Genomic DNA, 26,364 nt, shown 5'->3' with positions numbered 1-26,364 from the left:
ACTTACAAATGGAGGTTAAGTCCCAAAGCTAGTGAAGTGGTGGAAATCATGTGTAGTCCCCATTATTCTCTAACTCTCTAGGACCTGGCTCTTAAAAGCTCAGCAGCCAAGAATGATCTTAGCATTTTGTTTCTCATTCCAGTTTGGCTCTGGCTTTCTTTTCCCAGGGCTGTGGAAGCCGGGGTCTGGTTGGGAAGTGGGGAAGGGGGCCAGGGATTTCTCTTGCCCCCTTTTTAAACAGGTCTGGCTGTGTAGTTGGCATCCAGTTAGATTGGCAAGCCATGTGGCATTACTGCCCCCACATCCACTTGCTTTCTTCTAGAGTGAGCTGGATATTGTAAGCATGTTTCTCCCCGCCCTATCTTCACCCCTAGAGAAGCCCATTGTGTGGATAATCAGGAGATGGAACTGAGTCTGGGCTCCTCTGGGCCCCTCGCCCAGCCCAGTATGATCTGGGAGGAACCACTTGGCCCCTATGGGGCTCTGCGTCATCCCTGTTCTGGAGAAGTGCTCAGGGCCTTGGGGTGCCGGAGGCCTCCCATCCCTCATCCTGTCCCTTTGATTCTCCTTTGCAGGCTGTCCTGATCACCTGGACAAAGCGATTTAAAGCGAGCGGCGTGGAAGGAGCAGATGTGGTCAAGCTGCTTAACAAAGCCATAAAAAAGCGAGGGGTAATTTCTACTGGGCCCTCAGCCGCAGCTATGTGGGGGTGTGGGAAGCAGGGCTGCATTCTAAAACAGACCAGCACCCTTCCTGGGGGGACAGTAGTCCCAAAGTCCAAACACCCAGGCAGGGGAGAGTTGAGGGTCCACAGTGTGGAATGGTAGGGAGGGATAGGGATGGTGCAAAGCTAGCTCTCGGAGGTGCTGCCCAAATACCCAGGCCTGGAGCAGGGACTGACAGGAGTGCTGGGCCATTCAGGAAGCAGGTGCCACAGATACAGGCTGCTGTGCTTAGAACAAGAGCAGAGGAGCCCGCCTTATAGCAGGCATGTGGACCTCCCGCAGAGGTTTGCAGAGGAATGTAGCTCCATGAGTAAAATCTACTACCCAAAGACTCTTAAGCCAGATAATTAATGGAACTGTGAGGTTTTCATAATTTAATCACCACACTCTGATCTAGTTAATTTGAGTACCAGCTGTGATGAAAACAGCACCACCCAAAGCAGGGGTTCTGAAAGCAGGAGCACTCCTGCCAAGCGCCGTTAAGGTGTGTGATCTCTGCTCCCATGTGTGAATGGACAGTGACACCCCGCTATCTGTTTTCAGGACTATGATGCCAACATTGTAGCTGTGGTGAATGACACGGTGGGTACCATGATGACCTGTGGCTATGACGACCAGCAGTGCGAAGTGGGCCTGATCATCGGTAACGTCTTCCCCTTTGCCCATCCGTTTGTTTGGCCTATCTTTCCAGGTGGCTCTGCACCCTCTCCCTTGTGTGGTCACAGCTTGTCCCTGTCTTGTTCCTCCCAGGCACTGGCACCAATGCTTGCTACATGGAGGAACTGAGGCACATTGATCTGGTGGAAGGAGACGAGGGGAGGATGTGTATCAACACGGAATGGGGAGCCTTTGGAGATGATGGATCCTTAGAAGACATTCGGACGGAGTTTGACAGGGAGATAGACCGAGGATCCCTCAACCCTGGAAAACAGCTGTGAGTCTCTGACTTTGCTTCTAACTGCATGGGTGACTTAGGGGACATTTTCTTTTTCTTTTTCTTTTTTTTTTAAGAGATGGGGTTTCACCATGTTGGTCGGGCTGGTCTCGAACTCCTGACTTTGTGATCCGCCTACCTTGGCCTCCCAGAGTGCTAGGATTACAGGCGTGAGCCATCGCTCCTGGCCGACTTAGGGGACATTTAATGTAAGATTTGGGATGGCAGATGAAAAGGGCATAAAGCCAAGTGATCACAAACAGAGAAGGCTGTCACTTTTTTTTTTTGACACGGAGTCTCACTGTCACCCAGGCTGGAGTGCAGTGGTGCAATCTCTGCTCACTGTAACCTCCGCCTCCCAGGTTCAAACAATTCTTCTGCCCCAGCCTCTGAGTAACTGGGATTACAGGTATGCACCAGCATGCCCAGCTAACTTTTGTATTTTTAGTAGAGACAGGTTTCACCATACTGAACAGGCTGGTCTCAAACTCCTGACCTCAACTAATCTACCTGCCTCAGCCTCCCAAAGTGCTGGGGTTATAGGTGTGAGCCACCATGCCCAGCCTAAAGCCCATCCATTTTGCATTATTTGTTGCTCCTTGTTTGGTGAGATGCACAGCTGTAGAGTCTATAGCTGAAAAACACTTTTAAAATCATCTTCTCTTTGTTTAATTATACTATGATTGTGTCCTTGTAAAACGTCTTGAAAATGAAAAGCACAGAAGCATTGATGCAGCTTGGCGTGGAGTTCACAATGAACCCATCTGATGGCGAATGGGGCTAGAGTTGAGTGGGTATTGATGGCCAGGGAAGGAGATCAAGGTGTGAATGGGAGCCCAGGAGCTTAGTAGCTCCTGCAAAAAAAAAGTTCTCAAATTATCCCCCGCTGCACAAAAACTAATAGATATTAATGGTTCAAAAATGCTTCTCTCTATACTGTAGTCACGAGTGTTGCTATTCATGGTAAGAGAGGCCACATAGTATGTGGGCCATCTTCTGAGCAAGGGAGATGAGAGTCCATTCATTCATTACACATTTATTGAGCACTTACTATATGCTGAGCTCTGTGCTGGGCTCTGAGGATCCACAATAGCACCTTCCCTCCCAAGACTTACAATCTAGATGGAGAGGGAGGCCAGACATGCAAATAGCTGTTGCGCAGAGGAGTCAGGCTAGAAGAGTATAAGTCATATAGATGTTAGGGAGCAACCTTCTTCAATGTCAAGCATGAATAGGTACATCAGAATTGATAGAGAACATCAGATGTACGGGCAGGTTGTTTTTGGCTGTGGAAAGCTCCTGGCTACAGAAGTAAATGTGGTATTATTCAGTCTAGAGCATGTATCGCTTTATCTGAGCCACTTACTTTCCTGAAATGCCTGCTCACATTTCTCTGTGATGCTGGCATGCTGCTTGCTCTGTCTCATTGACCCAACATCCCAGCAGCCTTATCCTAGAATTGGATGCTGTTGGCCTACAGGGAGATGTTCACTGACTGACTCTGTAGACCTGATAGCCTTATCCTGATGTCACAAGGAAATAGGACTTTACTAGCCATGTCGAAACGCATCACCCAAAAGATCTCGATACTGCAGGCTGGACAGTTGGCCTTTCCACCCAAATTAATGGATTTTCATCAGTGGCAAGCTCCCCACCACTGAAGGTGGCAACAGTGAATAAAGTAGGTTTCTCAGTGAGGGAATTCCCAAGTTCCCTCTGGTGTTCTTACACCCAGAGTTGAGTATCTCCATTGCGGGCTGAGCCTGTGGCACCAGCTTGGTGACAAAGGGCCCCAGTTCCAAAGCTCTGGCAGTCAAAGGTATTTTTACCATCCCTCCCACCCTGCCCAATCCATCAAACTTACCCCACTGGTGTGAAGTTATTACTGTGCCTATCTTACTGAAGAGCCCTGAATGTGCTTGCTGGCTTGATGCCTCAGGCACCTTTGGGGGTATTCTGTGACATGTGGCATGTATACCCTATCACATCTCTAAAGTTCTCAAATATCCATATTCCCAAGTGCATGTGACCCCCAAAGGGTTTCAGATAAGAGGTTATATACCTGTAGTTACTATCAGTTGCTTAACGAGAAGTCTCTTTTCTTAGCAGTGCAGGTGGGGCATGCCAGTCTCGATGACTGAACAGGTAATGCCCATGCCCTTATCGTTGGCCTTAGTTTGGGAACCCTGCATGGCTTGGGTGTAAACTTGTATCTCTCTGCTGTCCATCTTGATGTATTTCTGAATTTTTCCAAAGAGATGAACTGTATCCCAAGGCTAAACTATAAACTGTGTTTATGGTCGGTTTGCAATAAATATTTTTGGGGTGGATGGATGGATGCATTGATGAGTGGCTGATGATTGATGAGAGAGATGAGTGGGTGGCTAAATGGGGGTACACATGAGAAAGTGAAAGGTTGGGGCAGAGTCTCTTTTCTCCAGTATGTTTCTCAGTTGTATTAGTCTGTTTTCACACCACTGATACCTACCTGAGACTGGGCAATTTACAAAAGAAAGAGGTTTAATAAGCCTACAGTTCCGCATGCCTGGGGAAGCCTCACATGTGCAAGCCATGTCTTACATGGATGGCAGCAGACAAAGAGAGAACTTGTGCAGGGGAACTCCTCTTTATAAAACCATCAGATCTCGTGAGACTTATTCGCTATCACGAGAACAGCAGGGGAATGACTTGCCTCCATGATTTAGTTACCTCCTACTAGATCCTTCCCACTACAACATGGGAATTCAAGAAGAAATGTGGGTGGAAACACAGCCAAAGCATATCATCAGTTTACTGCGTACTGTAAGTTAGGTTTCATTGAGAACAATTCCAAGGAAATGACAAATTCTCAGGTTGCATCACATATTCCTGTAAATAGGCTGTAGGCTAAAGAGTTTTTTGCCTGAGAACATTTTTGCTGTGCCCCTGGCTTTTATCTGAATCTTTGGATCTTCCCTCTGTCTTTTTTCCATGGAATGCCTAGTTCTTGAAAGCCATTGTATACTCTGTGTGGCAGGGAAAGGTGTTTGCTACATTTGACTGATGGGAAAAGTAAGGCCCTAGGATAGGACAGAGGTGGCCCAAGACTCTTTGTTGAGGTGTGGTCTGGCATAGGTTTGGGGATTTTTGCCCTTTTTGAAAGTTTGAGGTTTTGAGAGTGAGCTTTCAGAATCTCTTCTTATGGGCAATAAACGATTTGTATAAAGAGGCATTTCTTATCATTTATGGAGAAAAATCATCAGGGAGGATCTAGGGGAGTGATTTTTCATCTCTGAGTACACATTAGAGTTACATAGGGGCCTTTTAAAAAAATACTGAAGTCCAGGCATCCTCTCACCAATGAATCAGTTGGCCTGGGCTGGCCAGTCCTCAGTATTGTAAAAGCTCCCTGGGTGATTCCAATTTTTAGCCAGGTTTTTTTGTTTGTTTTTGTTTTTTGTTTGTTTGTTTTGAGATAAGTCTTGCTCTGTCTCCCTGGCTGGAGTGCAATAACGCAACCTCAGTTCACTGCAACCTTTACCTCCCAGGTTCTAAGCAATTCTCCTGCCTCAGGCTCCTGAGTAGCTGGAATTACAGGCACACACCACCATGCCCAGCTAATTTTGTATTTTTAGTAGAAATGGGGTTTTACCATGTTAGCCAGGCTGGTCTCGAACTCCTAGCCTCAGATGATCCACCTGCCTTGGCCTCCCAAAGTTCTGGGATTACAGGCGTGAGCCACCATGCCCAGCCTTTAACCATGTTTTAAAACCTTGGTGTGTTAGATTTGTGCAAAGGCTCTCAGTGCCCAAGTGGGCTCTAGAACACCAATAGCTACTCATTCCATTTGCTTTGATTGAAGTTAGCATTTAACCGAGTATCTACTGTATACAGTGGACAGGGAAGACATTGTCACAATAGCTATGTGGCTCCTGCCTTCCTTCATTGGTGGTTACAGCATTTGGGAGGCAGCAGAGGAACCTGCTTTGAGTATTCAGGAGCCTCCCCTTGCCCCAGAGCTAGAAGGTCTGTTTCTAAAAGGGACCAGTCTTTTGGCTTCCTCCCTCTCACCCTTACATTCCAGGCCTTTGATATTCTTGCCACATACTTGTCTTATCCTGTGGAGTTAGCTCCACCTTTTAATTGATTTGTAATTCTCCTCCCCTTTTGTTTCCTTGTTTTTTTTGAGACGGGTCTCACTCTGTTGCCCAGGCTGGAGTGCAGTTGTGTGATTTTTGCTCACTGTAGCCTTGAACTCCCAGGCTCAGGAGATCCTCCAGCCTCAGCCTTCTGAGTAGCTGGGTCCACAGGCAGACCTGGTTAATTTTAAAATTTTTTGTAGAGACTGGGTCTCCCTGTGTTGCCCATGCTGGCCTCGAACTCTTGGACTCAGGCAATCATCCTGCCTCAGCCTCCCAACATGCTGGCATTACAGGTATGAGCTACTGCAGGTGTGAGGCCTGCTTGGACTTCTTGCTCTTCTGCTCTTGTTCTGTGTTGTGTCTGGAATCTCTGGGATCTTGAATCCCTTTTCCCTGTGATTCCTTATCACATCCTTCAAAATGCAGAGCACTTACCCCACACAACAGCACAGCAACAGCCGTGACTGCAGCAGCAAATGCTGGTGGTCGGTGGTTGGGAGAACTCTTTGGCCTGGATGGTGATGGAGTGATGCCTTTTCTTTTTTTTGAGACAGAGTTTCGCTATTGTTACCCAGACTGGAGTGCAGTGGCATGATCTTGGCTCACCGCAACCTCTGCCTTCTGGGTTCAAGCAATTTTTCTGCCTCAGCCTCCCGAGTAGCTGGTACTACAGGCACGCACCACGATGCCCAGCTAATTTTTGTATTTTTAGTAGAGACGGGGTTTCACCTTGTTGACCAGGATGGTCTCGATCTCTTGACCTCGTGATCCACCCGCCTCGGCCTCCCAAAGTGCTGGAATTATAGGCGTGAGCCACTGCGCTTGGCCTGTGATGCCTTTTCTTATTGTGGTTCTGCCTGCTTCATAGAGTCTCGGCAGCTCTGATCCTGGTTTGCCTGGCCATGAGCCTCTGTTTCTTTTCTTTCCTTGGGCTTCTTGTTGAAGCAGACCCAGGCTGCCAGGGACTCCTCATTGGTGTGCAAGTCCTTGCCCATGACTCCTTGTGGTTGTTGATGCTCCCCTTCCCCATCTCAGCCCTGCCTGGGCCCACCAGCAGGCAGGGTGGCTGGAACCCCACTGCACTGCCCCTCCTTACCTGTCTGTGGTCATAGGTGTCTGACTGCCAAGATACCTGGGCATTACCTGTTCAGTTATCACAGGTGGCATGCCCCAAGAGGCAGATCATGACTTGCTCAATTTCATTAATTTCACTTGAACAGATGGGAAGCGTGCTGTTGGAACAGAAGCTGGTCTCCGTGAGCCTTGGCTTGAACAGAGAGAAGCTTGTGAGAGATGCTATTTGCTTGTTCTGCTTCTTTAACAGGGCCTCTAGGGACTGAGAAAGGGCAGACCCTGGCCATGGGCCTCTATCTGGAAAAGGGGGTATCAATATCCATGTATGTAATAGGCCATATAGGAAAAGGAACAGATTGTTCTGGGTGTTGTTAGAAGGCAGAGTGAAAAGCAGCGGATAGAGGGTGCCAGGAGGCTGATGTTAGCCCATCCTAAGGGGGAATGCCCTTTCTGTTGTCACACTACCCAACAGGGAAGGCTGCCTAGAGAGGAGAACAGGAAGAGAGGTTGGGGTAGGGGTGGTCCTAGGTAGCTGCTAGCATGATAGTGACAGCTAACATTGAGTGACACTGTCCATGAGACAGGCAGAAATGCACTGTGTACACCCTCTGGTGTTATGTCTAACTGGATTCAAAAGTTGTTAGCCCTGTCCATGGGCAAGTTACATAACCTTTCTGTGCCTCTGTTTCCTCATCTGTGGGATAGGGATAATGCTAATGTCTCCCTCATAGGGCTGTAATGAGGATGAAATAAGTTAATACAGGTAAAGTGCTGGGAAGACTATCAGACACACAGGAAGGGCCACAGGCTCTCATTATGAGCCAGATATTACAGCACCATCTGACCCATATTAACCCGTATCCTCCATATAAAGCAGTCAGTATCCCCATTGCACAGGTAGGGAGGTCGAGGTGAGTAGTGGCTCCACCAGCGCTGAGATTTCCATTCAGGGCTACACAGAGGCTGTTCCCACAGGAGCTTGGGGCGGCACCAGACTCAGAAGGGCACTCTCCTGCCAGGGATCCTCTGCATGGCTGCACCCAGGCAGTCCTGTCTGGTTCTGTCAGGAGCAGGAACAATGTGGACTGTGTTTTTAAGGAGACTCTGCACCCTGTGCTGATGGTTAAGGGCTGGGTGCTCAGGTTTGGGCAGCATCCTTGGCCCTTGGGCGGCTCTGGCTGGAACAGATTGTTTTGCTGTGTCACAGCCAGCTGTGGGTATGCCAGCTGGGCTCCCGATGAGGAGTGGCTGGCCGCTCTGATGTGTGCCCACCTTTTCAGTCTGCCCTGTTCAGGGGTTCCTCGTGGCCCCTGGTCAGCCAGGATGTTGGGGCTGAATCTGGCTCAGATATGGCATTGAGCCCTGGTTCTCACCACCTCTCCGCTGGGCCTTCTGCATTGTGTGTTGGTTTCTCTCTCGGGCTCCACCGGGCCCGCCTCTCCCATGCAGCCTTGGGCTAATTTTGTGATTGGCCGGTGTCTGAAGGGGCTGGAGCAGTGGGGTGAGCTGGTTGGTTGTCAGTACTCAGAGCCCAGCCCTGGAGTTTAGGGTAACATCAGTAGGGGAGGAGTAAGTTTCTCAAAGCAAATTCTTGGTCTTTTTGGCCGGAGAAGGAGAAAATCATGCCAGGGAGATGCCTAACAAATGTCCCAACAGCGGCCCCAGGAGGAGTGGCTGCCTTTCCCTTGGAGAAGCAATTTACCCTTTCTGAGCTGGGAAATGGGGAGAAAGCTTCCTGGCCACCTCCTTTCCACAGGGCTTGTGGTCTCATCCACAGCAACGGAGCTGAAAGTTCTTTGAAAAGTATAGCATATAAGCGAGGTCTTGTAGCTTGCGTCAGGGTCACTTGAGCCCATGAGTTCAAGACCAGCCTAGGCAGCATATGAGACTCCCCTGCTACAAAAAATTTTAAAAATTAGCCAGGCATGGTGATCCAGCTACTCAGGAGGCGGAGGTGGGAGAATGGCTTGAGCCTGGGAGGCTGAGGCTGCAGAGTCGAGATCGTGCCATTGCACTCTAGCCTGGGCGACAGTGAGACCCTATCTCAAAGAATAAAATAAAATAAAATAAATACATAAAGATAAAAAATGAAAATTATAGCATACAGTTTAGGAGGAGATTATCATATTTTGCACATTTCTGTCTGGGACCTTCTTGACATCTGCAATCCAAGTCTGAACGCCCCTCCCTGCCTCCAGGCAGCCTTCCCTGCCTGCTCCTGCCCATGGTGTTCTCCTAGGCACAGGCATGGGGTCTGGATGACCCTGCCCTCTCCAGAATTGGTTTGGCTTTGATCCCTCTCCCTCTACTGTTCAGTCACGCAAGAATATGGTCTTGCCTGCCAGCAAGGCTGGGGGCTGCTGAGGGGTGGGTCAGGCTCTCCATTCCTTTTGTGTCTGTCCCAGCCTTCGTGTGTGGGGTGCAGAGGAAGGCTGACAAGTGCTGGTGTGCCTTTCTCTCATAGGTTTGAGAAGATGGTCAGTGGCATGTACTTGGGAGAGCTGGTTCGACTGATCCTGGTCAAGATGGCCAAGGAGGGCCTCTTATTTGAAGGGCGGATCACCCCGGAGCTGCTCACCAGAGGGAAGTTTAACACCAGTGATGTGTCAGCCATTGAAAAGTAGGTGCCACCCCCTCAAGAATTTCTTAGGGTGTTGGGGGGCCGAGAAGAGCAATAGGTCCTTTCTTACTTCTTGAGTCCAAGTCTGGTTGCTTTTCTTTCAAGAGTGTCATGGCTTTCTGGGTCCATGTCCCGCCCCTCACTCTTAGCTGACCTATCCTGGGCTGGACTCCCTCCCTGCAGGCACTTGTGGCAGTTCATTAAAGAATGACCTCGTTAGCCGCCAGTGCACAGGTGATTTTCCTGTCTAGCTGCAAGAGCAGCCTCCTCTCCCACACCCATCAGCCCGTCACCCCCACACTCCACACACACTCAGGGTAAGATTAACATCCAGGAAGCAGACAATTCGAGCAAGGAGCTGGTGAAGCCCAGAGCTTGGGTTTTTGGAATTCCACCTTCCACTTCTAGTCTGGAGAAGGTCTCCAGACTGTGTTGAGGGCACTAAGGGTGCCTTAGTAACCTCAAGATGTTAATTAGGTGCTCCTTGCTTCCTTGACCGATAGGATTGGGAATACAGCACATTTATCTTCCATTTTATAGTATTATGGTTAAATAAATACAGACTTACAGTAAAAAAGAATAAAAGATATAAAGTATAAAAAGAGTACAGACTTATAGTATCATCAGCGCATCAAAGAAAACCGAGTTCTCATTGACTGACTTGTCATTTTCCAGACTACTTTTGTGCTTGAAACCACCCCCTCCCCACCACACACATACTGTTTCAGGGCAAACCTTTTAACAGCCAGAAATGTGCCCTGGCATGCAAGTTTAAGAAGCACTGGTTAACAGATGAGATGGGACAGTTGGAAGGAAGGACAGAACCAGCTAGCAATTGACTGTGGCCCCTTGGCATCACATGAGAAACCCAGAATTCTCTGTCTTAACTGTAACTCACTGGCCTTCATGTAGAGAGGGAAGCAAGTAACCTTGATCATGGTGGCAGTCTGATGTAGTCTGGTTCCTCCAAGTGTAAAGCACTCTTGTCTTGTTGCTGGCCCCCGTGTGTGGAAGGCTCTATTCCTGGTTAAGGAGACTTCCTGGTAGCCATGTGAGGCCACCTGGATAAAGATAAGCTAGCTTGCCGCTGTCTTTGGTGCAAGGAATGCCATTTTACCTCTGCACAAAGCAGTCATTCCCATTGCTCTCTGTGTGGTCCCAGAAATTTGGATAGAACCAGTGCTTCATAGCTCTGGTTGCTGAGAAAAGATTTGCATCATCTCTCTTCGAGGTTCGAGAAGGCAGCTGCTGGAAGAGGAAAGGGGTTTATCTGGACCAACTCTTCTGCCAAATCCATGTGCTGGATTTTGTTGAGTGATCCCTCTCCTTCAAGAACAATGATGCAAAGCCACAATTACCAGGGAGCCTTGCTACTGCGTTTCAAAGGCCTTTCTTTTCATGAGTCTGTCAGTGGCTGGGAAGAAGAGGGAGCGGGATACTTGTGGCTTGTCTTGAAAGTCACTGGCCAAGCAAGGAAATGCATGCTTTCCTCTTGGTTAGCAAGAAACACAAACCCAGCTAGCGCAACAAAGCATGTACATTGTAATAAAGGCTATCTCCAAAAAAACTATTAAAAAGATCCTACAAGAACAGATGGTAGAGGCATTCTCTAAAGTCAGGAGCAAGACAGTATCACCAGTTTCTATTTGGCATTGTACTGGAGTCTTAGCCAGTGGTTTTTTTTTAAGGAAAGAGAGAAATTAAAGAGAATCAAAAAAGTGAAACTGTCATTATTTGCAAATGGTAAAAGTCTATATGGAATATTTTTAAAATACAGACGAATAGAACAACGGGAGAGGTTAAAAAGATGTCTGGAAATAAGACACAGAAGTCAATTGTATTTCTACCAGCCATAATGAACTATGCACATATTTTAAAATACATTTTATTTTAGAATAATTTTAGATTTACAGGAGAGCTGCAGACAGTATATATATGTGTTTGTGTGTATACATATACATATATGAATATGTTTATTTTAAAGACATCATTTATAGTAATAACAGAACTATAAAGTACTTCACAATGAATCCAACAAAAGATACACAAAACACATATACAGAAAATTAAAATTTGACTGAGAGACATCAGGAAGGATGTGTAAGCATCCAGGGGCAGCTGACAAACCCAGCGAGTGGGAGATTCTCCTGAGCCTCATGAGCTTTGGGTGGTAGTAGCCATTTCTCCACCTATTCAGAGGCCACATGGTTTTCCCTCTCCACTTCTCTTCATGGTCCTGGCCTGGCGTAATGGAGCCTGGTGCAGTTTTTCCTATTACTACCTGGCATGTCTTCGGGAGGAGAACCCTTCCCAGGCTCTTCTCAGGCATTTGACAGCCTTCATCTCATGCCATACACGCATGGTTAAGTGGGGCTGTCCCTTTCCAGCACTTTCAAGCTTCAGTGCTTTTACACTGCCCGGCGTGGTCCTTAATGCATCAATATTGGTCTCTAACTTCACAGGAATAAGGAAGGTCTGCACAATGCCAAAGAAATCCTGACCCGCCTGGGAGTGGAGCCATCTGATGATGACTGTGTTTCAGTCCAGCACGTGTGCACCATTGTCTCATTTCGCTCAGCCAACCTGGTGGCTGCCACGCTGGGTGCCATCTTGAACCGCCTGCGTGATAACAAGGGCACACCTAGGCTTCGGACCACAGTTGGTGTCGACGGGTCTCTTTACAAGACGCACCCACAGTGAGTCTGCCCTTTGCTATCATTGGTACTCTGTACCCATTGGGGGTAGAGACCTTCTCCAAAGATGTGACTTTTGTACCTAGTGAATGTGTCTTGGAAGACAAGACAATGCTGGTCGGGGCTTTGGCTCATGCCTGTAATCCCAGCACTTTAGGAGGCTGAGGTGGGCAAATCACGAGGTCAAGAGATTGAGACCATCCTGGCCAACATGATGAAACCCAGACTCTACTAAAAATACAAAAAAAATCAGCTGGGCGTGGTGGCATGCGCCTGTAGTCCCAGCTACTCAGGAGGCTGAGGCATGAGAATTGCTTGAACCTGGGAGGTGGAGGTTGTAGTGAGCCGAGATCGCACAACTGCACTCCAGCCTGGCAACAGAGCGAGACTCTGTATCAAAAAAAAAGAAGCAGCAGCTCAGGAAAGAGGCTTGAGCAAGGAGTTTGAGACCAGCCTGGGTAACATAGTGAGACCTCATCTCTACAAAAAAATTAAAAAGAAAGGAAAGAAAGAAGGAAGGAAGGAAAGAAAGGAGAGAGAGAAAGAAAAACAAAGAAAGAACATGCCTAGTTCTGGGCAGTAAGGTCAGCGTTGCCCACTTGGGAAGTATCACCCTTGGCTGATTCTTGCTGGTGTTGCTTCTGCGCTCTGTCGTTACCTCGCCCTTTCAAAAGTCAAGATGGAGATTTCTGGAGCTGCCGGCCCTGCTGGGTGGAATATGTCTGTCTCTCGTCCTCATTTCATTAGGAGGACCTTGGGTCATAGGTGCGATACCCACATTCTTGTTTCAGAAGCTCCTGTTAAAATCCTCTAAGCCCTTATACTTTACTTTTTTAAATGGGCAACTTGTTGGTACTTGGCCTTTGAGAGTCAGAGTGGCAGGAGCTGTAAGTTGTGCCAGTTGGCGAGGAGGGGCTTTGTTCCCCACGCCGCCTTCTGGTCTGTCAGTGGCCCCAGCCAGTCGTCATGCCATCTCACCTTAGTTTCAGGAGCCTCATTGTCCTGTGACAACATGGGTTGTACTTTTTTTTTTTAAGACAGAATTTTGCTCTTGTTGCCCAGGCTGAAGTGCAGTGGTGCGATCTCAGCTCACTGCAACCTCCACCTCCCAGGTTCAAGCACTTCTCCTCCCTCAGCCTCCCGAGTGGCTGGGATTACAGGCATGTACTACCATACCCAGCTAATTTTGTGTTTTTAGTAGAGATGGTGTTTCTCCATTTTGGTCAGGTTGGTCTTGAACTCCTGACCTCAGGCAATCCACCTGCCTTAACCTCCCAAAGTGCTGGGATTACAGGTGTGAGCCACCATGCCCAGCTAAAATAATTCTGAAGTATTTGTAAAATTCTTTTTTTTTTCCCTGAGACCGAGTTTTGCTCTTGTTACCCAGGCTGGAGTGCAATGGCGCGATCTCGGCTCACCGCAACCTCCGCCTCCTGGGTTCAGGCAATTCTCCTGCCTCAGCCTCCTGAGTATAGCTGGGATTACAGGCACACACCACCATGCCCAGCTAATTTTTTGTATTTTTAGTAGAGACAGGGTTTCACCATGTTGATCAGGATGGTCTCAATCTCTTGACCTCGTGATCCACCTGCCTCGGCCTCCCAAAGTGCTGGCTCAGACATGAGCCACTGTGCCCGGCCCATGTTAACCATTAAGTGTACATTTCAGTGGCATTAAGTACATTCGTATTGTTTGTGCAGTCATCCCTACGAGCCCAGAACTCTTTTCATCACAGTTTAAAAAATAACTTTGATTAAACGTTTCTCATTTCACAAGTAATATTTACTCAGTATAGAAATTTTAGCTGGTTCAAAAAGTTATGAAGAAAATAGAAATCATCCTTCATCCCACCCCTTGGAGTTGACTGCTGTTAATGTTTTGGGGAGACCATTTTGTCGGCCTTTCCTGCTGACAGCAGACCACAAACTCTGAGGAAGTTCTGTCTGGTTCCTGTCCCAAAGCTCTCTTCTAGCCACTGAGAAACCTCCAGACTTTCATGTGGCGAGGGAAAGAGACAAGGGAAAATAAAACACAAGAGTGATTATTTATTGAACCCTTTCTCAGTGCCAGTTACTAATCTGAGTGTTTTAATGAGCTCAGTTAGTCCCCTCCACGTCACTGCCACCCAGATACTGAGACCCTCATTTACTCCAGGGTCAGCTTCTCAAGGTCACCTGAGTTGGAGCTGGGGGGCGGGGGGGGGGGCTTGCCCTTGTTCTCCTGTCTTTTTTTTTTTTGAGACAGAGTCTCTCTCTGTTGCCCAGGCTGAAGTGCAGTGGCTCAATCTTGGCTCACTGCAACCTCCGCCTCCCAGGTTCAAGCGATTTTCCTGCCTCAGCCTCCCAAGTAGCTGGAATTACAGGCATATGCCACCATGCCCAGCTAATTTGTATTTTTAGTAGAAACTCCTGAACTCAGGTGATCTGCCCGCCTCGGCCTCCCAAAGTACTGGGATTACAGGCATGAGCCATCACACCCGGCCCCATCTGACTTTTGAACACCGTGCTTTTGAACCACTGTGCTGTATTATCTTCTTGTCATGGTGGAGGGCAAAAATCTTCTAGACCTGAATTTTTTTTTTTTTTAGTTGGAGTCTCACTCTGTCACCCAAGCTGGAGTGCAGTGGCGTGATCTCAGCTCATTGCAACCTCCGCCTGTTGGGTTCAAGCAATTCTCCTGCCTCAGCCTCCTGAGTTAGCTGGGATTACAGGTGTGTGCCACCACACCTGGCTAATTTTTGTATTTTTAGTAGAGATGGGGTTTCACCTTGTTGGCCAGGCTGGTCTTGAATATCTGACCTTGATCCACCCGTCTTGGCCTCCCAAAGTGCTGGGATTACAGGTGTGAGCCACCACGCCAGGCCTAGACCTGGAATTCTCTGTATGTGATACTTATGTAATAATGAGAATCTTCTCTTTTTATGAGTGATTATGAATGATTTTATTTTTCCTTTTTACCTGTCTGCATTTGCTAACTTTTCTACAGTGGATGTGTATTTGTGTAATGAAAAAAGCAAGTGTAGAAAGTGGAATTAGGCTGGGCACAGTGGCTAATGCCTGTAATCCCAGCACTTGGGAAGTTGAGGCAGGTGGATTGCTTGAACCCAGAAGTTTGAGGCCAGCCTGGGCTGCATGGCAAAACCCTGTCTCTACTAAAAATATAAAAAAATTAGCTGGGCGTGGACATGCACACCTGTGGCCTCAGCTGCTCAGGAGGCTGAGGTGAAAGTGTCACCTGAATCTGGGAGGCTGAGGCAGCAATGAGCTCCTGTCCCAAAGCTCTCTTCTAGCCACTGAGAAACCTCCAGACTTTTATGTGGCAAGGGAAAGAGACAAGTGAAAATAAAAAACAAGAGTGATTATTTATTGAACACTTTCTGAGCACCAGTTACCAATCTGAGCATTTTAATGAGCTCAGTTAGTTCAAGCGATTCTCCTGCCTCAGCCTCCCGAGTAGCTGGAATTATAGGCATATGCCACCACGCCCAGCAATTTTTTTAATTTTTAGTGGAGATGGGGCACTGCACTCAGCCTGGGCAACAGAGCAAGACCCTGTCTCAAAAAAATAAAATTCAATTAAAAAAATAATTAAAGAAGTGGCAAGAAAGGGTGGCCAGAGGTCCCCAGTAGATGCTCAGTGTAGCTGTTGTGGCATGCCCCCGCTCCGCCCAGGTATTCCCGGCGTTTCCACAAGACTCTGAGGCGCTTGGTGCCAGACTCCGATGTGCGTTTCCTCCTCTCGGAGAGTGGCAGTGGCAAGGGGGCCGCCATGGTGACGGCGGTGGCCTACCGCTTGGCTGAGCAGCACCGGCAGATAGAGGAGACCCTGGCTCATTTCCACCTCACAAAGGACATGCTGCTGGAGGTGAAGAAGAGGATGCGGGCGGAGATGGAGCTGGGCCTGCGGAAGCAGACGCACAACAATGCCGTGGTCAAGATGCTGCCCTCCTTCGTCCGGAGCACCCCAGACGGGACCGGTGAGGGCCTGCGGGGGGCTGACAAGCCTGTCTTGCTTCTGCCAGGGACTGAGCCACAGTGGGGGAGGTTGGATTCACCAGTGGATGCCTTTGCATTGGTGTTGCATGATTTTGCAAGAGCTAGAAACTCCCTCAGATCTCTGTTTTCCATTTTTATTAACTGATTTGTCATATGTGTGACTCAGGGAGGTTAAATGCTCCCGGTCAGGCCTCCCAGGCAAATGCTATTTATCTGTAAAACCACAGCTCTGCTTAGAATAGTGCTCTTACTGGGCAGGGTGGTGCTAACCTTTCATCCCAGCTACTCAAGAAGCTGAGGTGGGAGGATTGTGTGAGCCCAGGAGTTCAAGATCAGTGTGGGCAACATAGCAAGACCCTGTCTCAAAAATAAATAAATAAATGAAAAAGAAGTTTTCTTAAAAACTGGGCAAATGCCACAGTACTGATTAGGTTCTCCCACAACCACGGTGAGCCAGCAGAAGGAGGAACACTCAGTGTACCTGTCTTAAATTTGGTAGAGTATGCATGAGGCATTCAGGGCCTGGGGATTGTCGCATTCAGGGAATTTAGAGAACAGAATCCAACCCTTTATGCTAACCTTGGTAGTTTTCACTGGAGCTGAGCATTATGAGGAATCTGAAGAGCTTTTCAGGTGGGTCCTTGGAGTAATGAATGTTTGTGACAGGAATGTGTCCTATGTGTAAGTTACTTAATACTGCATTATAAGCTACCCTCACACTTAGTGGCTTGAAACAACCACTCTTGATTATTGTTCATGCATCTATGGGTCAGTTGCACGGTTCTGCTCATCAGGGCCAGGCTCGGCCGACCTCCGCCGGCCTCATTCTTGCATCTGCAACCAGCTGGTGGGTCAGTTGGGAAGCAGATCTCAGACACCCTTTCCCACATGTCCAGCAGTTGGCTGTCGGCTGGGGTGCAAGGGCACCTGGTCCTGTGTCTCATCCTCCAGTGGGCCACCTGGCTGGTTAAGTGCTAACAGAAAAGGCTACAAGGGAGAGGGGAAGACTTCAAAGCCTTCTGGAGGCCCAGCCTGGGGATAGGCTCAGCTTTGATTCTGCTACTCTGTTGGCCTAAGCAATCCTAGGGCTGGGCCAGATCCCAGAGGAGGAGAAATTGACTCCATCTTTCAGTGGGAGGAGCTGCAGTCACATTGCAAAGGATTTTGCACATTTAGGGAAGGGAACGATGAGGCTTTTTTGCAAATACCCCACATCCTGACATAGATATTAATTTTTGTGGGAGGTTTTCTTTGTTGTAGCCCTGGCAAAGTCTGTGTGTTGTAACAGGTGATTTACTCCCACGTGCTTCCCTCTCAGTGTGGCTCGAAGTCTGTGGTGGTCAGGGATGTAGTGCCGGCTCTTCCTCTAAATCTGTGCTGTGTACTAAAGGGAGGAGCTGCAGCTTCTCCACTGTGTTTGCTATGGCGGTTCTCCCCATGAAAGTCTGGAGTCTTAGGGTTACTGGCTTCCAAGAGGCACTTGGCTTTTCCTGTTCCTGACATTCTTTACCTTTTTGACTGCAACAGAGAATGGCGACTTCTTGGCCTTGGATCTTGGAGGAACTAATTTCCGTGTGCTGCTGGTGAAAATCCGTAGTGGGAAAAAGAGAACAGTGGAAATGCACAACAAGATCTATGCCATTCCTGTTGAAATCATGCAGGGCACTGGGGAAGAGGTGAGATTGCAGAACCACAGTGCGTGTGTGCTGCACACATGGCCAGTGGCACCGGCAGTCACATGATGACCAAAACCTTCCCACAGCCATGCATTTGTGCATTTGCATGCGTGTGTATGTGTGTGTGCACACTTGGTCCATGTCCATTGATAAAACCACAGAGAGCGTGGGTGATCCTTTCTTTTCTCCTACAGCTGTTTGATCACATTGTCTCCTGCATCTCTGACTTCCTGGATTACATGGGGATCAAAGGCCCCAGGATGCCTCTGGGCTTCACGTTCTCATTTCCCTGCAAGCAGACGAGTCTGGATGCGGTGAGTGTCTGTCCTTAGGGCTGAGTCATTGGGCAGCACTGAGTCCCCTGTGGCCCGGGTGGGCTGGCCCTTGAGGCTTCTCCAGCCTCAGTGTCATTCCTAGATGACAGTTACAGTCACAGTGGGTTGAGCCAGGCTTTATTTCACAGCCTACGGGACATCCTGAGACTCTTCTCTCTTCTTTTCTCTTTGAAAATAGTCACCTTTTCTGGGAAACCTTCTGGTCCTCTAGGCAAAAAAAGAACCTTATCTTCTGTGCCCCCATTCCTTTGATGGTTGCCTTGCTTATAACACTTCTTACACAGTTAGTTATTAGTAACAGTGTCTTTTGTTTCTGCTAGTGGTATTCTGTGAGCAAGGACCTGTCCCTGCACACCCTAGCACAGGGTCCAGTCAGAGGAGATAATAAATGTTTGTTCAATATATGGGATGAATCAGGGCCCAAGATCAGAGCTTGAGCACCTGCTGACTGCTGAGTGCTGGGCTTAGAGGTGAAGGTTACAGCTCCTGTCCTGTGGGAGCCCACAGTCTAATCAGGGAGCTGAGTCCTTAACACCAGTGGCTCCAGCTCCATGCAGTCAGGGTTGGGGAGTGGATTCCGGGCAGAAGGAACCGATGGTGCAGAGTCACGGAGGCAAGACCCAGCCTGTTACGTTGGAATAGCTGCAGGTAGCTCTGGGTGTCACAGGTGGAGAAGTGACCAGGCAGGAGTCCTGGAGGTAGATTTTAGGCCAGGGTTTAAGGCTTAATGAGCAGCCCTAGGAGAGCTAGGTAGGGCCACCTGCCTCTTTAAACCGGTTAATCCAGTCACGTCACTGGCTTGGGACTTTTTTCTTCTGAAACCTTTTTAGATCTCAGCAGTTAAATCTATGAAAACTTGAGGGTTGTTTTTTGTTTGTTTGTTTTTAAAGCACTTCTCTTATACCTTCTTATAGCTTCACCTTGGATTCATCATACTGAGCACACACCCAGGGTACTTCTTTTCCCAGCAAGTGTTGTAACTTCAATCCCTAAAGTGTACTTTAGGTAGTCACAGTGTTGCTAAACTCTTGGGATCCTTCAGTTATAGCGTTAGTAGACTCTTCTGTACAGCTGGTTATGCCTGTGGCAGCACCAGAATCAGGATCTGGGCTCTTGTCCAGGAAAGCCGTCTGCTGAGTGAACTTAGACATTGCTATTTACCCGATGTGCCTCATTTTGTTCATCTGAAGTGGGATTATTTCAGACCCCTGTGAGGATGGTGAGGAGGGTCTGTTCATATTTTATTGGTTTGCCCTCATATGTTGGAACTCTTTGTAAGCCCTCAGCAGTTGTTGACTCAGGAGGGAGGGTTGGAATTTTGTATTCTCCCCTTCTAGGTTAATTACACAGGACTCTCCTGGTGCTTTTTATGTTTCAGGGAATTTTGATCACATGGACAAAGGGTTTTAAGGCAACAGACTGTGTGGGGCACGATGTAGTCACCTTACTAAGGGATGCGATAAAAAGGAGAGAGGTAACTATTAAAAGAATGTTTTTCAAAATCTTTACTGTTTTTGAATGTTCCAAAAATTGTATGTGCCTGTTGTAAGGAATTCAGGTTGGGCGCAGTGGCTTACACCTGTAATCCCAGCACTCTGGGAGGCTGAGGTGGGCAGATCACGAAGTCAGGAGTTCGAGACCAGCCTGGCCAATATGGCGAAACCCCTATATCTACTAAAAATACAAAAATAAGCTGGGCATGGTGGCGCATGCCTTTGGTCCCAGCTACTTGGCAGGCTGAGGCAGAAGAATCAGTTGAACCCGGGGGGGTGGAGATTGCAGTGAGCTGAGATCACGCCACTGCACTCCAGCCTTGGCAACAGAGCAAGACTCCGTCTTAAAAAAAGAAAAAAAAAGAATTCAAACAATACAGGAGCATGTGACCTGGCCAAGAAAAACTCCCTATTTCCTCACTCCACTGCCCGCAATAAAACAAGGGCTCATAGGTTTGTGTTGTTAAAAAATGATTTTTTTTTTAAGAAAGGTAAATCCTGACTCTCATACAAATTGAAAGAGAAGTAGCCCCTGACAGGTGGGCACAGCCTGGCACTCTCAGTTAGGCCTTGGTGTTCTCCTGTGGGACACAAACAATTTCACAGAGTCCACAGACAATTTCAGGGTGGAAACATCAGACACAGCAACTCCGTCTGGGACTATGATGGATTTAGACAAGAACAAGACCAGTCTGTAAGCATAGAATTGCCCCGGCTCCCGACAATATCCAATCCAGAGCAAAGCCCCACTTCTTTAAACCTTCCCCCAAACCGTAACGCAGACACAGATCCAAATCAAAAAAACATTTTTTTTTAATTTTTAGAATTTTAAAGTGGTTTTTTTTTGAGACACGATCTTACTCTGTTACCCAGGCTGGTGTGCAGTGGTGCAATCTTGGCTCACTGCAACCTCTACCTCCCAGGCTCAAGCAGTCCTCCTGTTTCAGCCTCCCTAGTAGCTGGGACTACAGGTGTGTGTCTACAGCAGCTAATTTTTTGTATTTTTGGTAGAGATGGTGTTTTGTTATGTTGCCCAGGCTGGTCTCTAATTCCTGGGCTCAAGCAATCTGCTCACCTTGGCTTCCCAAAGTGTTGAGGTTTTTAAATAGAGGTGGGGTCTTGCTATGTTACCCTGTCTGGTCTTGAACTCCTGAGCTCAAGTGATCCTCCCGCCTCACCCTCCCAAAGTGTTGGGATTCTAAGTATGGGCCACCACGCCCAGCCACTTTCTGAAATGCCTCCTGGGGTGTGTTCTCCAGTGTTGCAATGAGTCAGTCAAGTCCAGCTTTGTTAGATTATAGGTGTGTTTCTGGTGGTCTTTGGCTGGAGGACGTTGAAAAAATATAAAATGAAAAATTCCAACAATTTTATTTAACTCATTAATTAATGAGGGAGTCAGTAAGAGACTTTTCAATTTTTTTCTTTTGACTTTTTTTTCAACCCCCATTGCACTGAGCAAAGTTAGAAATTTAAAAAACAAAACAAAACAAAAACAGTTCAAATGACAGTCTAAAGAGCAGATACCTAGGCAGTCAGGGAAGCTGAATGAGTGTCTGAAAGAGGGCTGATTTGTCTGCTGTCTTTTATAGTTAAATAATAAAAAAGAAAGGGCTGAGTTGCACCAGGAAATGTGTGCTAGACAACTTACAATATTGCATTGAAAAGATAGCTGCAGTTTGGGTGCAGTGGCTCATACCTGTAATCTCAATACTTTAGGAGGCCAAGGCAGGAGGATCGCTTGAGCCCAGTAGTTGGAGACCAGCCTGGGCAACATAGTGAGACCCCATCTCTACAAGAAATTAAAAAAAGAAAAAGTTAGCCGGTCATAGTGGTGCATACCTGTGGTCCCACCTACTTGGGAGGCTGAGGTGGGAGGATTACTTGAGCTCAGGAGTTTGAGTCTGCAGTGAGCCATGGTTGGGGCAGTGCACTCCAGCCTGGGTGATAGAACAAGACTCTGTCTCTTAAATAAGAAAGGATACCTGCTGATCTATTTTTGCCTGTTTGACAACTATTAGTATTAATTTTTCTAGCTTGCTTTCCATCATACACACACACACACTCTCTCTCTCTCTTTCTCTCTCTCTCTCCCCCCCCAACCAAAAAATAGGAATCATACCATATATGCAACATTACAACTTGCTTTTTTGATTTAATATGAAACAGGTATCCTTTCTCATCATTGCATTTAGACTAGCCTCATTCTTTTTCCTGGCTGCGCAGGATTCTAGCATATGCCTGAATTGTGGTTTATATAGCCCATTTGACCTACATTTGGATTGTTTTCTCTTTCTGACTATTGAACATCATGCAGTAAATATCCTTGTATGTGTGCCTTTCTGAACCTGAATGACCGTTTCTCAAGGACAGATTGCGAACAATGGATTTGATATTTTCCATTTTGCCCTCTGAAAGGCCACAATGCTTTAAACTCCAAAGGGAGGGAGCTATTTGGCCACTGCCCCTTGTCTTTCTTATCCTATGATTTCCTCTAATAGTATCATCCTTAAAATGGGTAGAATACATTCCCTTCCTTACATCTCATTTCCCATATATCTTTAATAGCAGGGGTTTAGTCCGTGAAGGAATCTTCATTACCTTTTTGTAGACTGGTAAGAAAACCATCTTAGATGATGACCAGTGGCTCTCTGACTTCAGTGCAGCAGAGAGAGAACCAGCAGCATTGAAGCCAGGCACGGTGATCCTCTTCCTAAAGCTGTGTCTTTTTCTTTGCAAAGGAATTTGACCTGGACGTGGTGGCTGTAGTCAACGACACGGTGGGCACCATGATGACCTGTGCTTATGAGGAGCCCACCTGTGAGGTTGGACTCATTGTTGGTAAGTGTCTTGGAAGGTCCCTCTCCTGGGGAAGGGAGGGCTGGGGTTTCCTGTTTTGTGCGGCCTTGGCCCAGAAGCTCTGTCCTCTGTGTGGGGTAGTCTTACCTGTCGGTATCGTTCCATGACCACCTCCAGAGTTCAGGGCTGGACGGAGCGGGAGGGGGTCCCCTTTCCTAATGCACATTGCTTGTGATCAGACAGTCAAGAACTGAACTCTCTGGGAATGAGGCCCTAAAAGGCTCACGTGGCTTGAGTGGGAACAGGCACCTGGAGTGGGCCTGTCAAGCATGGCAGCTCTCTGGACCTGGTATGGAGGGGCTCTGGGCAGGTATTGCAGAGGGGTTGGGGGGGGAGTCTGAGGCTGGAAAGGAAGTAGAGAGCACCTCCTGTGCTGACCATGCTTAGAGCATAGAAAGGGGCAGGGTGGTCTTGGGCACCATGTTGCCTTTAGCAGCTGCTGTTTGTGCATGGTCCCAGCCACTCAAGGGGGTTACAGAAGGGTTGCCTCTGCAGCTTGTTGCCTTGTAATCCAAACACTTTAGGGGTCTGGGCCTCAAACACATAATTCCTGAGGCGTATTGATTTGGGCTGTGAGGAAATCATTTGTCCTGCTGATCCTGCTCCTGGTGTCAGGGGATGCTGGGAAAGACCCCAGAGTCTCTTGGCCAACATCTGCAGACTCTACCTGGCCAGTGAGCAGTGGCACCCCTGCTACTGGATCATTTGCTGAGTGTCTAGAGCTTGAGAAGATGCCCAGCACTGCCTTCAGGTGCCAGGAAGACCTTTTCATTCATTGTTAAGCCACTTTACACTTCTGTTGAAACTAAGAAAAAAACTAGGGAGCAGCTCCTGGTGAAAGGTTGTTGGGGCCTGGCTTTCTCCACCCAGCCCCTCCCTTTCTTTCTATGAATGGGCTTAGGTATGAAATGCAAAGTTAGAATGACACAGCAGGTCTCCTCTTCCTGCAGGCTCCACCTTTCCTCTTGGGGAGGTCAGGCCCGCTCATCTCCTGGCACCAGGCTTCAGCGACATTCATAGCTACTTCTTCTTTCCTCCATCAGTTGATCTCTTTGCTCAGGACTCCCATAGGCAAGATGTATGGTTTCCATGTTTTGGCTTTGTATGTATCTCCCACCCCCATCATCTTCCATTTCTCTCAGTTTTAACCTTGGGTGAAAAGGGAGCTGAGAAAACAAAGAACAAAAATTGTTCAGGTGTATCGTTTTTGAACTCTACTTAAATTTCTTCAAAGGGGCTGAAAACTGCCAAAGCCCTGTTGGTCTGGTCAGGGGGTGTGTCTTGTGTCCCCCTGATGAACGTTCACCTATATCCCACCCTGGATGGGTGGACAGTGTTTCCAGCACATCATTAGCATCTTCTGGGAGCTTGTTAGAGATGCAGATGCTCAGGTCCCCGCCCAGGCCTCCTGAATCTGGCTCTGCTTCTTAGGGTGCCCAGGTGATCCAGGTGCTTATTAAAGTATATGTGTGAAGCACTCTTCCTTGGTTGGTTGGTTTTTAAATTTCCGTCTATTCAGTGAGACAAGTTCAATGACCACAAGCTTGGATATCATGGCAATTAAAACTACTGTGAAAGTTGCAGGATGCTTGCCTTCAGTTTCTTAGCACCTCAATGCAAACAGTCTGTGGTCCTTCTATTTTATTTTTATTTTTGAAACAGAGTTTTGCTCTTGCTTTCCAGGCTGGAGTGCAGTGGTGCGATCTTGGTTCATTGCAACCTCCGTCTCCTGGGTTCAAGCGATTCTCCTGCCTCAGCCTCCTGAGTGGCTGGGATTACAGGCATGTGCCACCACACCTGGCTAATTTTTTATTTTTAGAGAGATGGGGTTTCTCCATGTTGATCAGGCTGGTCTCAAACTCCCAACCTTAGCTGATCTGCCCGCCTTGACCTCCCAAAGTGCTAGGATTACAGGCATGAGCCACTGTGCCTGGCGGTCCTTCTATTTTGAGTGACTGCTCTAGAGAGTTCAGGAAAGGAAGTCAGAGATCCCTGAGCCCCTGGAAAGCATATGCCAGGTTGCATGTGTGCGGTGTGTGGGTACACCCAGAGAAAGGTGCCTTTTTCACAGAAGAATCCTCTGATCTTCAGAGGTCTGATACAAATAGGATGAAAAACCATTGCTTTCGAAAGGCCACCTTAAAATGCAGAAGACACTGTCCTGCCCTGAACTAACTGTGGACTTCATTCGAAGACACGTAGTAAAGTTTATTGAGCAGGCATAGTCCATGACCAACCATCCTTGTCAAGAAAAGATCAATGGGGCTGGCGTGGTACCTCATGCTTCTAATCCCAGCACTTTGGGAGGCTGAGGCAAGAAGGGTAGCTTGAGCCCAGGAGTTTGAGATAAACCTGGGCAACATGGCAAAACCCTATCTCTACTACAAGTTTTTAAAAAAATTAACTGGGCATGGTGGTGATGCCTATAGTCCCAGCTACTTGGAAGGCTGAGGTGGGAAAATCATTTGAGCCCTGGATGTGGAGGTTGTAGTGAGCTGAGATTGTACCACCGCACTCCAGCCTGGGTGACCGTGCCAGACCCTGTCTTGAAGAAAAGAAAAAGAAAATAAGTGAATATCCATGGTATAATAGAAGATAATCCCCTAATGTTTTATCCACATACATGTAGGCATGTGTAACTGAGTAGGCATGTGTGCATGTTTTTGTGTATATATGTATATATTTTTTTCTGGTCTGAATGTTGCCTAAACTTCCACCATTGAAGCTTCATCCCTTTGCTATATATAAAGCCATCTTCAAATAAAATGAACATAACCCTACCTGGACAGGTAAACACATAGGCTCTTGGTGAAAAGTCAGCTAAGCAGATACTCTCTGGGTGATGTGGCTCAAACTCTCTGTTTACATTTCAAAAATTTCCTGGAAATCACTGGGAAAGCAAAACTGTTACTTTGTTCATCATATAAAAAAGTGCCCCCTGTCTGTGGAACCTCAGGCCCCAGACCCCAGACCCCAGACCCAGTTGCATGACCCCCCCAAATGCAAGGCCACTGCTCCTCATTGGCCCCTCGTGTGTTCCAGGGACCGGCAGCAATGCCTGCTACATGGAGGAGATGAAGAACGTGGAGATGGTGGATGGGGACCAGGGGCAGATGTGCATCAACATGGAGTGGGGGGCCTTTGGGGACAACGGGTGTCTGGATGATATCAGGACAAATTATGACAGACTGGTGGACGAATATTCCCTAAATGCCGGCAAACAAAGGTAACCCCGCTCGGCGGAGAGGACACCCACAGTCGGGTTGGGGACAATACTTGGCTGAATTCTTGCAGTGGAATATGTTTCTAGGAGGAAAGATCTGAACAGTGGCTTCAAGACTGGACCCCCTGGCTCAGTCCTGACCTTGGCTTTTTTGTCTATAGACAGCAGAGAATGAGGGAGGATAGACCCCCAGTGTGGTGCATGATGGCTTAGGGTTGATGCCCGTCTAGGGGCCGCCTGGAGGATTCTGGCCTTCCAATCCTCTTGCTGTGTTCCTTACCCATGAGAATAACAAGGGGGTGGGGTGAAGGTGGCTGGGCGGCAGGTTATTGAAGCAGAGGGTCTGTCCCAGTTGTCCGTCCTTCCCTTCGTGAGCCTCCTGTACCACCTAGTGCACACATGGAGCTTTGCAGCTCAGGTCTCAGAGACCGTGTCTGAAATGGCAGTGTCCACCATACTCCGAAATGAGACAAATGACCCTTTGTCTCAAGCCCCCAGGAATCAGGCCATCCTCTGCCACAGCCCAGGACGAGTTGGTCCAAGTTGTCTCTCCAGGAGCAGAAAGAAGGGCTGGAATAGCACCCAACATGAATTATTCCCTAGCCCCCCTCAAGGTTTT

The 26,364-nt window shown here is 47.9% G+C and overlaps 1 protein-coding gene across 16 annotated transcripts in view; it reads left to right on the top strand.

Annotated features, from left to right (window-relative positions):
• HK1 (hexokinase 1) overlaps positions 1–26,364 on the top strand; it is a 132,572-nt gene that overhangs the window by 98,174 nt on the left and 8,034 nt on the right. For 15 of the 16 annotated variants that reach the window (XM_078345691.1, XM_035268139.3, XM_078345689.1 and 12 more), the window contains 11 exons: positions 576–671; positions 1,269–1,368; positions 1,476–1,659; positions 9,319–9,474; positions 11,937–12,170; positions 15,839–16,143; positions 17,690–17,838; positions 18,033–18,152; positions 19,552–19,647; positions 22,405–22,504; positions 25,565–25,748. In XM_078345691.1, the coding sequence (XP_078201817.1) occupies positions 576–671; positions 1,269–1,368; positions 1,476–1,659; positions 9,319–9,474; positions 11,937–12,170; positions 15,839–16,143; positions 17,690–17,838; positions 18,033–18,152; positions 19,552–19,647; positions 22,405–22,504; positions 25,565–25,748 (1,724 nt within the window). Of the gene's footprint in view, positions 1–575; positions 672–1,268; positions 1,369–1,475; positions 1,660–9,318; positions 9,475–11,936; positions 12,171–15,838; positions 16,144–17,689; positions 17,839–18,032; positions 18,153–19,551; positions 19,648–22,404; positions 22,505–24,205; positions 25,090–25,564; positions 25,749–26,364 lie in introns of those variants that run through there. The other variant, XM_078345692.1, reaches the window with a different exon arrangement.

The sequence above is a fragment of the Callithrix jacchus genome, chromosome 12 (assembly GCF_049354715.1).
Source record: "Callithrix jacchus isolate 240 chromosome 12, calJac240_pri, whole genome shotgun sequence".
Lineage (NCBI taxonomy): Eukaryota > Metazoa > Chordata > Mammalia > Primates > Cebidae > Callithrix > Callithrix jacchus.
This window is presented reverse-complemented; position numbering and strand designations above follow the sequence as displayed.